The sequence below is a fragment of the Vombatus ursinus genome, unplaced genomic scaffold, assembly GCF_900497805.2.
Source record: "Vombatus ursinus unplaced genomic scaffold, bare-nosed wombat genome assembly UNPS02005659.1, whole genome shotgun sequence".
Classification (NCBI taxonomy): domain Eukaryota; kingdom Metazoa; phylum Chordata; class Mammalia; order Diprotodontia; family Vombatidae; genus Vombatus; species Vombatus ursinus.
The window spans coordinates 19,373,044-19,390,603 of NW_020945437.1; the positions used below are offsets into that span (position 1 = coordinate 19,373,044).

The 17,560-nt window shown below is 42.3% G+C and overlaps 1 protein-coding gene across 1 annotated transcript in view; it reads right to left on the bottom strand.

Annotated features, from left to right (window-relative positions):
• Window positions 1-17,560, bottom strand: part of MYO7A (myosin VIIA) — a 150,777-nt gene that overhangs the window by 12,848 nt on the left and 120,369 nt on the right. Inside the window, exons 36-43 of the mRNA XM_027848154.1 lie at window positions 17,154-17,311; window positions 15,060-15,213; window positions 13,942-14,097; window positions 11,210-11,315; window positions 9,088-9,201; window positions 6,710-6,797; window positions 3,834-3,940; window positions 494-679 (exon numbers count right to left, since the gene is read on the bottom strand). Coding sequence (XP_027703955.1) covers window positions 494-679; window positions 3,834-3,940; window positions 6,710-6,797; window positions 9,088-9,201; window positions 11,210-11,315; window positions 13,942-14,097; window positions 15,060-15,213; window positions 17,154-17,311 — 1,069 coding nt within the window. The remainder of the gene's footprint in view (window positions 1-493; window positions 680-3,833; window positions 3,941-6,709; window positions 6,798-9,087; window positions 9,202-11,209; window positions 11,316-13,941; window positions 14,098-15,059; window positions 15,214-17,153; window positions 17,312-17,560) is intronic.

The following is a 17,560-nucleotide window of genomic DNA, read 5'->3' on the forward strand; positions in this document are numbered from 1 at the left end:
CTATACCTAAAAAAAAGTGTATCACCTGGTGGCTAAAATTCTGGCCCAGAACCTATCATGGTGTGTTGAACACAGGGGCTCTTAATAAATGTACATTGAACCAAATTGAATTAATAAGACCAGTCTAGTGACCTTGTAAAAAAAAATGAGGTTACTTGGGCCGACCTGTTCTTGCTGAATCACCTTGATGAGCATTGGTACTTAGTGATTGCAATTGCCCTATCTAATTGTTCATAAATCATCTTTTTAATAATACATTCTAGAATTTTGCCAGAAATTGGAATCAAGCTCTCAAGGCTGTAGTTTGAAGAATCTATCTCCTTCTCCTATTTGAAAATTAGAATGACTTATTTGTTCCTTCCTTCAACCCCATTCAACCACCTCTACTCCCAATCTCAGCCAATCAACAAACATGAATTACCTAGTATGTGTAAGACACTGTGGGATGCCAGAAGACAGGGTGGAATAGAATACATCATCAAGTTCTGCTTACCCTTTTCCAGTCATCTGGCGAGATCTGCCGTATAAGGTCCTGTGGCACCAGCTCACGCAACATCTTGGGAATGCTTGGGAAATAGGATTTGTCATCTTCGAACTTGACCCTGTAGATCAGGGCTCCTAGCTGAAGGACTTCTTCCCGGGTAGACTTATGGTAACCACGAAGGTATTTGGGCAATTCCTGCAGGTGACAGCAGGATGAGGACAAGGAAAAAGCTGGCTCCTTCCTTCAAGAACTTTCAGTGGCTCCTTAATACCAGGCATTCAAGTCCCTCCGTGATGTCTTTCAAAGCTAAATTTCTTTTTTTCTTAAAATTATGATTTATTGATTTTGTTTTTATATCATAGTCATCTCAACCCTTCCCTGCCCTGGTTAAACCCTGCCATGTGATTAATAATAAAAATCAATCAAAGCAGTCCAAGACAGTAACTGCATCTGACAATGTATACATTATTCTATCCTAGTAATTCTCCCCTCTCACTTCCCACCTGGCACAAAGTAGGAAGCATGGTCTCCAGGTCCCTCGTTGGCTTTTCAGTTACTCAGAGTCTGACTTCCTTCTAGAGATGACTTTGTTTACCATGTTGTAGTCATGCATATATTGTCCTCTTGGTTCTGCTTACTTCCTTCAACATCAGTTGACACAAATCTTCCCATGCTTCTCTAAACTCCTCATAATCATCATTTCTTACTGCACAATAATATTCCGTTACCTCCATATGCTAGAGAGTTTTGGGTTTTTTAGCCATTTCCTAAATAATGAGAAATGACTTTGTTTCCAGTTCTTTGCAATCACAAAAAATACTGCTATGACTATTTGGTGTATCTAGGGTCCTTCATGATTTTGGCTTCCTGTGAGGTAGAAAGTTAACAGTAGCAACTCTGGACAACTGAGTTACTTTGCTTACATAATTCCAAACTAACTTCTAGAATAACTGGATCAGCTCACAGTTCCACCAACAGGGAATTAGTGTGCCTATCTTCCCACAACCCGTAAATATTGTTGCCATTTTTATACATTTTCAACAATTTGTAGGATGCTGTTTTCATTTGCACTTCTCAGTGATTTGGAGCATGTTTTCATCAGGCCATTTATATAGTTTGCAATTCTTCTTTTGAAAACTGTTGAGGTAGCATGATGTGAGAGTAAGCTGAATCTAGTCAGGAAGACCTGGGTTCAAGTCCTACTACCTCTGATACATACTGGCTATGTGTGGGCCTGGGACAGTAATTTAACCTGTCACTGCCCTAGAGAACTCACTAAGACCATAAGTTGCAGAAAATTTGCCAATTTATACTGGTAGAGGAATTCTTTATGGGGAGCTCCCTACCAAATGGAATCTTGGGTCCAGTTTTGAAGGTATACCTGTTCAAACTGTTAATGTCCTTTGACTAGCCAAGTGTGGTGGCACACACACAATCCCAGCTACTGGGGAAGGTGCAGCTGGTAGATCTCATGAGCTTGGGAGTTCTGAGCCATAGTGGGCTAAGCTGACCAAATGTCTACTGTAAGTTCAGCATTAGCACAATGAGTGCCTGGGAACAGGGCTTACACGCCACTCCCTCATTCCTGATTACATCACCTCCCTCCATAATCATGTCTTCCCAGTACTCAAATAAACTTTTTGCCCTGTCCTCCCTAACTGGATGAGCTCCTGATTTGCGAAGGCAGGGTTGTTATAGGGATTGGAGGAATGGGTCATTCATAGGAAAAGGGAAGGGGGTATCTTCTGGAGTCTGCACAATTCTAAAGGTTTCAGCATTCCCAAAAGATTTCCCCCCCCCAAAAAAAGGAGGGGCGACCTAGCCCATATTGGAAATGGAGCAATTTATAGCTTCCATGTTAGTCAGAGTGGGACAAAGAGAGTGAGCAGCCCCTGTACTTCCAACCTGAGTGAAATAGGCAAACTGAGAGCACTTATTCATTGGATGTTATTTTATTTGTCAATTTCCTATATATCTTAGATAGCAGATTTTTATCAATGGTATTTAATGTAAACATTTTTCTTAATCTACTGCTTATTCTTCAATTTTCATTGATTTTATTTGTACAGAAACTTTTTAATTCTACATAGTCAAAATTGTCTATTTTATCTTTTGTCATTCTTCTAATTCAGTTAAGATTCTCCTCCAAGCCATAATTGTGAAATACACTTGATCTCAGACTCTTCCGATATTTTTTGATATGGCTAACATGGGAATTTGTTTTGCTCGACTACATATGTATGTGTATATATAATGGGTTTTGCTTTTCTTGCATTCTCAATGGGTCATTGAGGGGAGGGAGAGGATTCAAAACTGAAAATAAGATAAAATTGAATTAAAGCATAAAATAAGATTATACCTCCTAAAGTTGTTTTTATGGTGGGACATTTTATCTTTGGGTTATAGTTCCATTCTGAGATTATTATAAAAAATATTTGGAGCTAAAACTAATTTCTGCCAAGCTGCTTTCCATTCTTTTTTCTAGCAGTTTATAAAAAAGTGAGTTTCCAGTAATTTATTGTTACTAGGTTTACCAAACAATGGGACACTTTTAAATTTCAATTGCTTCTGTTTCTTTCTTATCTAGTAATCTACTGATTTATTTTTGTTTTTTAACCAGTACTAAATAGTTTTGATGATTAATGCTTTATTATATCATTCAAAGTCTGTTCCCTTCATTTATGTTTTTTCTCATTATTTCTCTTGACATTCTAGACTTTTTCTTCCTCCAAATGAATTTAGTCATTATTTTGTCTAGCTCTACATATTAATCCCTTGGTTTTGATTAATAATTTGATTAGTATTCACCAAATTTATAAATTAATTTTGATATTATTGTCATTTTCCATGGGCAATAAATCTCTCTTGAATTATTTGTCTCTAATTATTTCTGTAAAGAGAATTTACAGTTACATTTAATAAATCTTGTCTTTGTTTTGGTAGATACTCTTTGGACAATACTCCAGTGGTCCCTCATTCTCCCTCTTGGAGCCTCAGGTTCTTCATCTGTAAAATGAGCACAACAATCCCTATCTAATGACAGAGTTCAGCATCTGGAAGGGAAGGCTCACTGGAGGAGGTGGGGTGGGGGAGTTAGGTGGAGGGGAAGAGGAGAAGGGGGTGGCCTTGAATCAGACCTGTCTTCATATCAATTGACCAATAAACATTCATTAAATGCTTACTATATGCTAAGTGCTGGATCCCTTTCCTAAGAGCAAAAGCTTCCCTAGAGGTGCTGTCACTAGACAGCCCTTAGGTCTCAGAATTTCTCTAGGTCTAGGAAGAAAGAGAAGCCACTCCTATCTTTCCATCAGCGTGGATTGATCCAAGGAGAATGGCCCATGCTCACCTGATAATAGTGGAAAATAGAGTCTGCCATTGGGTCCTTCCCAGGAATCGTATTGGTCCATAGTTTCTTCATGAAGAACACTTGGTAGGTGAGAGAAGGCACAATCCCTGCAAAGACAGGCCTGTTGTCAGTTTGGGCAGGCCTGGAAATGAAACCTATGGGTCTTGAGGGTCACTGGGCCCTGTCAGCCTTGGCTTCTACTGCTGTTCACCATCAACCAATTCATCAATCAGTCAATCAATCAATCAATAAGCATTTATTAAGCAACCCCTATGTTCCAGGTAGTGCTGGGGCACTAACGGTACAAATACAAAGAATGACACAATCCCTGCCTTCAAGAGGCTTGTGTTCTAATGGGAGAGACAGCAAATACTTACATAAATATATATAGCATACATATGAAGTGAGTAAACATAAATGTGTAGAAAATAATTAACTACAAAGTAGATTGGGAGGCAGGGCACCAGCTTTTGGGAGAACCAGGAAAGGCTTGATGCAGAAGATGGTGCTTGAGATGCATCTTAAAGGAAAAGAGAGACTCTCTGAGGCAAAGGTAAGGAGGCAGTATATTCTAGGTATGGGGGATGGACGGACTGGAGTGAGGGAAGACTTGGGGCAAACAGACCAATTAGGAGGTTATTACCATAATCTGAGGGGAGGTGATGAGGGCCTGGAATACCTTCTTTTGTCCCTGCCCCACCCCCAACCTGGTGAATTTCTCCATATTTATCTTTTAAATCTTACTCAAAAGTTACCTCTTCCAGGAAGCCTTCCCTGACTTTCCCAACGGCTAAGAATCCTCCCCTTTAGAACCTCATGTGACACTTTTTCTTCATCTCTCTAATGCATATATCAGGTAATATTGGATGTTATACTTATCTGCTGGTGTTTTATCCCCTACTAGATTGTGAGCTACATGAGGGCAGGGACTATGTCTCAGCTAAGCTTTGTATAAACCCTGTATCTCCCCAGCATCTAGCCCAGTGCTCTGCAGGCTTCACATTTAAAGGGGATTGTTGAAATGGTTCTGCGCCCTCTGCCAGAGACCTTAGAGGGGAGACTCTAGGTCAAGACTCTAAGAAGAACAGGCATGTGTTAGGAGATAGAAATGGTCTGGCAGAAAGCCTAGGAGCCCACAGACTTGGGCTCTAACCTAGATCTGCCCCGAGTTTATATGTGACCACATGTGACTTCCTTACTCCAGATCTCAGAATCATCATCTGTAAAAATGGGGTGTGTGTGTGGCAGGGAGGGAGGGCATTGGAGCTAATTTGATCCCCTTCCTTTGTAGAGAAGGAATCTGAGGCATAACAGATTTCTTTATAGTCCTTTTCAATCTTTACACTCTTTGATTTGATGAGGTCAGAGTTCTAGATCACTGCCTGTGTGGCTTTGGAAAGTAAGTCACTTAACCTCTCTGTGTTGTAGGCAATTCCCTAAGACTATAAATTGGAGAGAAGGTTAATTAATAGAGGGTGTTTCCATGTCTGGGAGTTGCATATACCAATAAAGTTACATGTCCTAACCTATCCCTATCTATAAGTGTGTACATTTACATGTGTATACATACACATACATATATACATACACACACACATAACTCCCTAAGACTATAAATTGCAAAGAAGAGGCCAACCTATATTAGTAGAGGGAGTTCCCTTACTTGGGAGTTGTTTCCCAAGCAATACATATATAATATTATACATTACACATATATTATAGTTATCTCCCAGGCAATGCATATATGACATTAAATATAATATGGTATATATTGATTGTATTATATATGTCGCCACACACATATATGTATATACTTATGTATATGTATAGATATGTATATGGCTATATGTATGTATATCTATCAGAATGGACAATGATCTGGGGCCAGAACTGAATAAGAAAATGGTAGCAGGTTGAATTACATTTGGGAAATTGTGCTGCATTTTCAATGGTTCCAAGTTACTCCCTTACACATAACCTGATTGTTTCACCACCAAGAGTCTTCCACTGATAACAGCAGCAACAACAACAGTAACTAGCATTTGTATAGCGCTTTCAAGTTTGCAAAGCACTGTACATGGCATCTCATGAAGAATCTAAATTGCCAATGACCCATGGCAGTTCTAAATAAGAGGTGGCACCTTGCCGGTGATGTCTTATGTGCAAGAAATGATGTAAAAATCTATGATCCAGGAAATGTAAGATCAGAAGGGGAGGTGGGCCAGTCATGTAGTGAAAGCAAAGGGATAATAGATGCAAAGTCTAGCCTGCAGGCCACCCTGGGACCCGATACCCTACAGAAAGACCATTAATACATTTTCTGCCTGTGTGGTAGTTACGGGAAGACTGAGATAGATGGAATGAGAAGGCATGGATGGGTGGTGATTTTTACCCATGGATCTCTACATATAATCATAACAATCATGGAGAATCATTGAAGGTTCTTAGTTCAGTTCAAAACACACTTAATTTAAAAAAAAAAAAGCTCCCTAAGTGCAGAGTCCCCTAGGAGATACCAAGATTAAGTAGGACAAGGTCTTAGTCTTCATTGAAAGATAGTAAATTGAAGAATCAGGGAAGGAGATCAGGAAAGATCAGTTTATCTAGCCTCCCCAAGCCCAGTTTCAGGGAGGTGGACAAGTAGAACAAGTAGTTTTGGATTACCTTTAGGAAGATCTTATAAGGCATAATGCCCCTAGATTCCCTATATTGACCATTGTAGGTTTTTATCCCAAGAGTCAAATTCTTAGAATGTGTGACCTTGGGCAAACCAAGGTCCCTTCTCTGGACCTCAGTTGCCTTCTCTGGTGATGAGAAAGCTGGACCAGATGGCCTTTAAGATCCCTTCCACTTGTAAAAAATTCTCGGATTGTTACCATCTTTCATGGGTCTTGCTTTTTTTATCCAGTCTGTCAAGTGTCGGACAAAGTCAAAGAAGAAATCACCCTCAGGGACACTGATGACCTGAAGAGAAACATCTTTGTTAGGGCAAGGTGACTGACAGGGGACCCATGTTTTCAACTTCTCACTACTACCCAAGTTCAAACCCAAATTACCTCTTTTTTTTTAAAGACAAGTCCAAACTTTATTTAAAACTACATTTTACGTTTAAAATTACTAAACAAATCACAATGAAAAAATAAAAAATAGAACAGTGTAGCAAGCCTTTTACCTGGGATGTTGTGATTATCTTCTAACTATCTCTCCCCTTCTCCAGTCCATATCATAGAGGCCACCAGAATAATGCTCTAGCTCCCATCTCTAATCATATCACTCCTGTGCTCAAGAGCCCCCCTTCCCCAGCAGCTCCCCAGTGCCTAAAGGAAGAAGTCCAAACTGTTTAGCCTGGGATCTGAGTTTTTCTACAATCTGGCACCAACCACCCTTTCCAGCTTTATGTCCCACTTACTAATCGCTTTGGTATATGCTCTGTGCTTTCAACAAAATGGCCTCCTTACTTTTCTCCAAAACTATCCTTCCCTTTCTTGCCCCCATGCCTTTGCTCACACCATTGCTGGGAGTTCCTTCCCTTCCAAGGTCTATTCATTTCATTTCTACCCTGTCCTACAAGTCGCAGCTTCCTAGCTTAAGTTTCCACCATTCCTCCTACTATATATACTTATATGTATATAAATGCATGCATTAAATAGAGAATAGTTCATTAGCTTATAAACTATTGTTGGAAACAAAGTAACAATGTTCTGTAGAAGGAGATAGAGTACACGGTTCTTGGAGAACTATATACATGTTTGTTCATAAATATATGTATGCATGCCACACATACATGTATACTCACTGCCCATATAGGTCTCTGTGTGTATGTACATATATGCACATACACACACTTATACACAAGGACTTACATATAGATCACATACATGAGGGAAGAATATATATAAAGGGAAACAATTTGGCCCACAGGGATTGTCTCCATGAGCCAAAGGTCGCTTCTCCTTGCCACGGTTTGTAATATCAATAAAGTGTTTTGGTGACTTGTACCCTAACCTTTGAGCATTGGGTCTTTTTACGCTAATATATGATCCTATGCAACATGTACATATATGTCCTTATGTACATATAAGATCCAGTGTACATAGACTATGTAAGTCTAAGATTAAACTTAGAGGTATAAGCAAAGTTCTAGAATGGAAAGATTACTTTGGGCTGGGGCAGAAATGGGTGGTTATGGCGTAGGGGCTCAGGGAAGGCTACTCACCATCTCCCAGTCTCACTCTGCCCTTTCCCACCTCAGGCCATCTCCTATGCCTGGAATGAATCCTTCCCCCTCCCCAGCCTTCTCCCTTAGTTAAAATAATAGAAAGTAGGCCCCTTGAGGGGAGAGATGGCTTCATCTTTGCCTCTGTATCCCCAGCACAATACCTAGCACATAGTAGGCACTTAAACGTTGAATTACACTGGAATTTCTTCTTTCCTTCAAGGCCCAGCTTAGGTAGCTCCTCTTCCATGAATCCTTCCCTGATCATCCCTAACTAGAAGCGATCCCTTCCTTTATGGGGTTTCACACATCCTTTGAATAGGTGCTTTTATGCTTATTTCTGGATTTTTATATTGATTTTTGCCCCTGTCTTGTCCTCCTCACTACACTTTTGAGATCCTTCTTTGTGTCCCTGCATCACCAAGGTCAGCAGCCCGCACATTGCAGCCACTTAATAGACGGTTCTTAGATTAGATTTTTTGCTCTCTTGGAAGAGAAGACAACTTAAGGTGAGCCTTGAAGGATGGGGTTGGAACTCCAACAGATGGTGGGAGGGCAGAGTGGGAGGTAGAGACACTCTAGACGTAGAGAATATAAGCAAAATGGAGAGATGGGAAAGTCTGGACATGGATGTCTATACACAGCAAATAACAGGTCTTGCTAGGAAGATTTTGTACATGTGGGAATCTTTCTTCCATCTCTGACCCCCTTGGAGTATGTATTTACTCAGTATCAGCATTGCTGTCAGAGGGTAGGAGCAGTTTAGTGATTGTCTAGACATGATGCCAAATTGTTTTCCAGAATGAGTGGAGCAAATCACAGCTCCACCAACAGTGTATTAGTAGGCCTGTCTTCCCACAGTCAAGGATGTATAAGAAATAGTGAGAGCTCTAGTTTGTCTCCCTAATTGAATTATAAGCTATTCTACCAGTTTAAAATCTATTTCACACCCTTCTCCTCTCCCACCTCCCCACCAATACTTAATCTAATACATTCCACAACTTCAAGTTGTCCTTGCTGACTGATTGACTGACTGACCTTGTCAGAAATTTTAACGAAGAGGCTGAATCCATCTGAGGCCTTCAGAAGCAGCCTGGTGGAGATGCTCTGACAGAAATCCTTGGCCTTGGTGCTGGATTCTACCTCAAAGGCCTGTGTGTGTGGAAGGAAGAGGGTAGACACCTTCAGAACTCTCTTCCAACAGGGCTCTCTCCAACCCCAGCCTTTTCCCCCTCATAACCTGTATCCACATGACCACTTTTCCAAGGGTCTCCTTTGGAGATCTCTCTTACCTTCCTACTCACTCTTCCTACATTTGCTGCAAGAAAGTTGAGGAATGTTTTTCTTCCTCTAAACTTCAGACAATTTTGCCTTGGTTGCTTTGGCCTAGGAGGTTTCTCCTGATTGTGGTCTAATTGTGCTCCTCCTCACGACCACCATTGTCCTCTTTCTGTCCTCTCCCACCTCCATGCCTTTGTCCAAAGTCCCACCCTCCACCCCACCCCTATGCCATCTCCACCTCTTCATCTCCTTCAAGACACATATCAGGTACCCTCTCTTCCGTGGAACCTTCCCTGATTTCCCAAGGCTGAAGTGCAGGCAGTGAAGTATAGTGGAAAGAGAAATGGGCTGGAAATCAGAAATCAGAAAACCTGGGATTCAAATTCCAGCTCTGCTACCATCTGTGTGACCTGGGACTTTATCTCTCTTGGCCTCAGTTTCTTCATCTGTAAAGTGAGGATCATAGCTCTACAGATGGAAGATACTTCAGAGGCAAATGAATCCAACTCCCTCATTTTGCAGATGAGGAAACTGAGGCCTAGCAGGTGAAGGGACTTGCCCAAAGTCACCAAAGCAGTCAGCAGGAGGACTTCTGTCCAGGTCCTCTGAGTCCTGACTCTTTCCACTATATAATTCTGGACTAGATAAGCTCCAAGTTTCCTCTAAGCTCTAAAAATCTAAATCCTTCCTTCCTGAATCTTTGGAGCCTCCATGTTTGGCCTTTCTCATACATTTCATCATTCTCTACCTCATATAATGCTTATTTGTGCACATGTCCAATTCCTTCTATTGGAGCAGAAGCTCCTTGAGGGCAAGGGTCATGCCATTTATCTTCTTTTTATCCCCAGTGCTAAGCACAAGGCCTTGAATGCAGTAGACATTCAATAAATACTTGTTTTTCACAATGCCTGTCAGTCATTAAGATTCTGTCCTGCCCCATGACGTCACAGCATGAGTTCATGATGCAGGAGTTACCTGACAACTCCATATGGTATTGGAATGAGCAAAAGACCCCAAGGATAATTAGATAATTATCTCAGGATAATTAGAGTGTTTTCAGCATAGAATGGGCTGCCTGGAGAAGTAGTAAATAGCCTGCCACTGGAGGTATCTAAGTAGAGGCTGGTTGGCCACTTGTCAGGGATGCTAGAGAAGAGGTTCCTGCTTAGGTAGGGGTTCATCTAGATGTTCTCTGAGGTCCCTTCCAACTCCCCCTACAGGGGCTCTGTATTCTTTGAGGAGCTGACTTCTAAGCACTTAACTTGTGGTTGACTTAGCTAAGATACTAACAGTAAGAAGAGGGGTGGGTGTTGTCAGGGATCCCAGCCATGGGACTTGCAAATGACTGGAGTAAGGAGGATAACGTTAATGAACTAGCATTGAGAGAGTGATTGACAAGGAAGTCCACCAGGTCTTGAAGGCCATGGCACAGAAGCAAGAATGATAAGGAAAAGGCAGGGAAATACTACCATAGGTGAGGAGGGTAAAGGACAAAACAGTCCCTGAAAAAAAACAGAATTGGCAGAATTCCTAGTATGATTCCCACAAAGCTTGACAATATAGGAGTATGGTCAATTTGAAGTTGATTGTAGAATTGAATCAAATGATGGTGAGAAGAATGGATCTGGAGTCAAAAGAACTGGATTCGAATCCTGACTGCCAAGTACTGCCTACATAACCTTAAGCAAGTCACTTCTTTTCCCTCCTTTGTAAAATGAGAAAGCTGACCTGGTGATCTTTAAGGTCGCTTCCAGCTCTGAGTCCCATGACAGCCATCCTGGAGCTCCTTTGTCCTGCTACTTCCCATGGTATAACATGGGTTAGGCCCTGGCCTAACCCAAGGCAAATAATGAATAAGCCACATCAGCCTCTAGCTTACCTCATCGGTGTCATCAGGAAAGTAGACTTTGTGGAAAATCTGAGTGGTTTTATGCTGGATGGCCTCCACCTCCACCAAATGGGGAGGATACTTCCGAGAACCGTTCCTGAAAGGCAAAGCATCTCATTCATTGTCAAAGACCAGGGAAAGTGGAGATTCGGGTGAGGGTCCAAGGACTTGCTCAGGAGCATGGGTACAGGGTGACTAGTAAAGATGCAGGGACATCCATCTGATACTAGAATGCATCAAACCTACAGACAGATGCCCAAGATGCTCATGAAGCCCTTTGGTTCTTTCCTTTTCCTTAATTCGTTATGACCATTACATTAATGCAAATACAATCCCTGCCCTCATGAAGGTTACAGTCTAATAGGGATATAAGAAACATATCAACAACAAGGATCATTTTCTAAGCACTAACCATGTACCAAAAGCTGTGCTAAATATTGGGTAAACAAAAAAAGACCAAAAAATACATGATCCCTGCCTTCAAGAAGCTCACATCTTAATGGGGAAAACAATACGGAAATATCTAAGTATTATATGTGTAGGCAGCTAGGTGGTGCAGTGGATAGGGTGCTAGATCTAAAGTCAGGAAGACACATCTTCCTAAGTTCAAATCTGGCCTCAGACATTCACCAGCTGTGTGACCCTGGACAAGTCACTTAACCTTGTTTGCCTCAGTTTTCTAATCTGGAAAATAAGCTAGAGAAAGAAATGGCAAACCAGTATCTCTGCTAAAAATAAAACCAAATGGGGTCACAAGTCAGACATGACTGAAAAGAATTGCAAACCATTCCAGTATCTTTGCCAAGAAAATCCCAACTGGGGTCATGAAGATTGGGAGACACCACTGAAATGATGGAATAACAACAAATATGTGTGTATGTGTGTATATTTGTGCATAAATATACACACATACATGTATTCATATATATATATATATATACATATGCATGCACACACATACATATTATAAGAGGTGACATTTGAGGGAAGGCACCAGCAGCGAGCAGAGGTTGGGGGCCTGGAAAATCCTCCTGTAGGAGGTGGGACTTGAACTGAGTGTCTAAGGAAGCCCAGAGGCAGAGGTAAGGTGGAAGAGCATTCCTGGCATGAGGAACAGTCAGTACAGGGCTATGGAGCCAAGAGACAGAGAGTCATGTGTAAGGAGCATCTACGTACACAGATAGCTCGTGATACATGCATGACCAGTAGACCAGGGACCTACAAGACAAAGTGTGTTGTGGAGTTCAAGAGGGAAAGGTTGCTTCTGAGGGCTGGGGAAAGAAGAGGTTAAGGAGCTAAAGATGGATTCTTAGAGGCAGTTGATGTAATCTGGTGTACTGCAAAGAATACCAACCACATGTGGAGTCCGAGGACCTGGGTTCAAATCCTATTCTTGCTATTTCCCACCTGTGTAACCCATGAGTAAGTCACTTCCCTTCTCTGGGTAAGGAGATGACATCCTACTGCACACAGATAAGATAGGAAGTGGAAGGGGCGAAGAGAGACTGAGATAAAGTGCTCTAGGAGTGTTTGAGGAAGGACAAAGCATTTTCCGGGGGGATCATGAAAAAGCTGGCATCTCACGCACCTTGTAGGTGATAGTCCATAGATAGTTGATAGAAACTTAGAGAGATAATAAATAGATACATGGAGAGATAGGTGGAGAGATAGATAGATAGACATATGGAGAGATGGATTGATAGATAGATAGATAGATGAATAGACAAACACATAGATGGTTGGACTTTCAGACAGACAGATGGATAGGCAGACACAGAGAAGAGAGAAATGATAGATAGATAGATAGATAGATAGATAAACAGATAGACCTTCAGATAGTGATAGGGATAGATAGATAGATAGATAAATAGACAAACACATAGATGGATGGACTTTCAGACAGATAGATGGATAGGCAGACACAGGGAAGAGAGAAATGACAGACAGATAGACAGATAGATAGATAGATAGATAAACAGATAGACCTTCAGATAGAGAGAGAGAGAGAGAGAGAGAGAGAGAGAGAGAGAGAGAGAGAGAGAGAGAGAGAGAGATGATAGATCGACATACCACTTGTTAAACACTTATCATAGGCCAGCAACTGTGCTAAGTGCTGGGGATACTAAACAAGCAAGGGAGTTCCTGCCCTCAAAGAGTTTACCTTCTAATAGGGGAAAGACAATGCATAAAGGGGAGCTAGGAGGAGGGGGTGAGAGCTGGTGTAGTCTGGAGATGGCCAAGAAGCATCAGGGAGGTTCAGTTCCTGGCAAGCAGCAAAAAGGTGAGCAAAAGTTCACCTATCAGAGCCCCAAGTACCAGGGGTGGACTTGGAGAATAGGAGATGTGAAGGAAGGAAAAGATATTTTTGGGGCAGCTAGGTGGCACAGAGGATAGAGCACTGGCCCTGAAGTCAGGAGGACCTGAGTTCAAATCCAGCCTCAGACCAAACACTTGACACTTACTAGCTGTGTGACCCTGGGCAAGTCACTTAACCCCAATTGCCTCACTAAAAAAAAAAAAAAAGATATTTTTATTACTTAAGTAAAATCAATGAAAGGGAGTGGATTTGTTACCTAAGAATGCTTCCACTTCTAAATTCTATTATCCTATGATCCTTCTGAGGTTCCTCACACCTCTGAGTTTCCAGGATTTAATACTCCTTTGTTTATCTGAGCGCCATCTCCCTAGCATTCACACTGTGTTTTGCCACAGGCCACCCATACCTGAGAGCCTTCTGGAGTCTCTGCATGCAGTCCGTGGACAGCTGGCAATGCTTCCGGGATTGGAGGAATCTTTGCACGTGGGGGAGTAGGGTGTTGCTCGGTGGGAAGAGGCCCGTGCACAGCCAGAGCAGCTCCCAGCCTCGCTCCTCACTGTACCTGGGCACCAGAGAGACACCAGCCAAGTCACATGTCACAGCAGCTCATACTATGCCCCCATCATGGTGGGGATAGGAGGGTGGGATCAAGGAGATTTCCTGTATGCTCCAGCCCCAGCCCAATAAGGTGACAACATGCTTGGGGAAGGAGGGAACTGTTGTCATGGTTAGTTATGTCTCCTAGCTATGGAACAGGGGCAGGAGTGTGCTGGTAAATGTTTAACAACTGGCTTTCTAGGGGAGAAAAAGTACGCCTGACACACTATTTAAAATTTAATCTACATTATTAACATTTTCTCCATCACTTTCTTAAGTCTAGAACAATCAACAAAACAATAAAACTAGCCCTGGTTTGTAGTGTTTGCTGACTTCTGAAGTGTAAATAAATGCTCACACTGAAAATTTAATAATCATCTCTCCAAAGGGCACCAACTAGAGATGACTCCAGCACATGCCTGAACAGGGGAAAAAGCACTGGTTTGGTTATCAGAATTCTTGGATTCTAACCCTGACTCTGCCACAGCCACTCATTTACTGTGTGATCTTAGGCAACCTGCTTTATCTCTCTGTGCCTCATCTATTAAATAAGAGGACTGATGAGATTCCTTCTAGGTCGGATATTCTGTGAACATTTAGCTACCTGTTGAATTTCAATTCATTGAAAATTTTGGTAATCCATATGTGGGATCAGGGCCAGCTTCACAAACCAGTTTGGCAGGCAGGCTCCCATGGGGTGTGATTGTGATGGTGCCTGCCTTCAAGACACAATCTCCTAGGCCCTGCCCATAGCAGTCACTGAATAAATGTTCAGGGAATTGACTTTTTTTTTTTAATAGAAGAGGTAGTATTTTATTTGAGCCTTGAGAGATGGGTAGGAATTTGACATGTTGAGATAACTAGGCTGGCTCCTATCATCTGCTAGCTTCCCTGGCTAACAACTGGGTCCATCTCCTAGCCACATACCTGATGTGGTTGTCAGTGAGCTGCTTAAGTATCTGCACATAGATCTCATCCTTCAGGGGTTCGGCCTTCAGTGCTCCTTCGAAGATCTGGTCTGTGAGCTCATTGACAGAGCGGGTCCTCTTGGAGGGGTAGTCACCCATGTATTTGAGCATGGGTACAACACCTGTCAAGGAAATACTAACCAAGAACCAACTAAGAACTACCCAGGGACTATGGGAAAGGGATTTCTAACAGATGCTTAGAGACTGAATGTTCAACTAGAGAGGCCACTAAGTTACAAAGCAAACTCAGGAGGATGTGTGGAGCTGGAAAGAGTCTAGGCTAGGAGTCAGAAGTCACAGAAGTCTAGGCCTCAGTTTCCTCCTCTATAGAATGAAAGGATCTGACTACATATTCTCTAAGGTCCTAAGTTCTATGATGCTATGAACTGTGTTTGAATCCTGGCTTGGTCAGTAGCCTAACATTTGACCTTGTTAAGTCATGCCCTTTCTCTGGCCCTCAATTTCCTCATTCTTAAAGTGGAGATCTTTATACCTGCGCTGCCAAACTGACAGAATTATCATGAGGGTAATAATATTGGGAGCTGCAAATGACATGACTTAGGAGGTTTGCAAAAGTGATTTACATGTGTTATCTCATTAGATTCCCACAAAACCCCTGTGAGATAGGTATTAAAGGTAGTGTTATTTCCATTTTAAAGGTTATAAAACTGAGGTTCAAAGAGTTTAAAGTGAATTTCCCATGATCACATAGCTAGGAAGTGTGAGAGGTAGGCTTTGAACCCAGGTCTTTCCAAGGCAGATTTGAACCCCAGTCTTTGCTGACTTCCAAGTCCAGCATTTTTTCTACTCTACTACATTGCCTTCCTGATCAAATAGAGGTAAAGAATGCAAAGTCTTATTTCATTATTATATTGGGACCTGTTATACTCTCTTCTCCTTTTCTGTCTCCCCATATCATCTCACTTTTGATTCTACATGGCCTTAGTATTTTCATTTGGGTAGATTGGTAGTTTCATGTGTGTCCATTTTTTTTCTTCAAGAAAGATGACCTAAGATTAACTCTAAAAATGAAGGTCATCCTAGGATTGTAAGCTCCCTGAGGGCAAGGACCACCTCTTATGCTTCCTTGTACCCTCCTTCACCCAGATCAGGGAATCCATAAATATTACTTGTTTTTAAGCTTCATGAGGGCAGGACTGATCTCTCACAAAACCTAGCATGCTATCAGGAACTTCATAGAGTTATGAATGTTTGTTAAATTTACTAAGTTAATCTTCTGCATAGGTGCCCAACTTCATCTCTTACACTCTGCCTTCCTTTCTTCCCGTGCATTTCTATTTTCCAATCTCTTGTTTGTCTTGGGTGTCTATCTTCTTGGGTCTTTTCTTTCACTCTTCTCTTTTTTCCTCTCTCTTCTTCCTCTTCTCTACTTCTTTCTCTTTTCCACTCTCCTCTCTTCAACTCATGGGTGATTAACTTGTGTTTCTGAACTGAGTATTGGGAATCAGGCCTACGTAGATTTGCAGCATAGAGGGAAGCCCTTTGTATGGTTCTTGGACAGAATGGAGAAAAGGTTTTCCCATGGAAGAGGAGGAAATGTGATCTCACTCCTCCCTTGGTAATTCATAAAACATCAGAGCTGGAAGAGACCTTAGCAAGCAGTCACTTAGCTCCACCATTCATTTTACAGAGCAGGAAAACCAAGGACCATGGCAGGAAGAAATTTGCCTAGGGCAACTGACCATGTTAGTGGCAGGCTTGAGACTTGAGCCTTAGTGTTCTGACTCTCAGTCCAGAGCTCTTTCCACTATCTCACACTGCTGGGTGAACTCAGTCTATTGCAAACCTATCACCGATTTGCCCTATAGATCAGGCAGTAGTTATTGGACTATGCAGGGCTTAGTCACAAGACAGGGAACTTTCCCCTCTAGCCTGTTCTGAGCCTAGACAGTTCATGTTCCCTCCTCTTTCCCCCCGCCTCAGAATGTCTTGGTGATACCCCAGTCCCTCCCTGTACTCCCTCCCTGCCAGGGCTCAGTGATAGGTGGTCCCCGTGCCCCAGCACCTATACATTCTCCCCAGGGCAGGATATCAATGAAGGCCATGCAGGCCTCCTGGGACAGCTCCTCATTGCCCAGAATCTTCTTCAGCAGGGCCTGCTTCAGGGGCTCTCTTGTGTGGCTCCATAGCTTGTCTTTGCCCCGGGCTTTGGAGATCATGACCCGGCTTAGAGTGTGCTTAGGTGGGGGCCTAGGAGGGTGCCAAACACAGGAGATAAGGGGCAGTTATAACCAAAGCCACAGGAAGCCAACCCAAAGTTCTGTTCTTTATCCCTCAGAGGAAAAGCAGAACTGGTGGAGGGGGCAGAATAGGGAAGGAAGAGCAGGGGGGAGCGGGGGGAAATCCACAAAGTATTCTTAGGGACTTTCTCATCTCTTCCCATCTGGCATCTCCAGAAGCCACCAAGCTGAATGGTTCTCAGATATTTTCCGTGCTGGA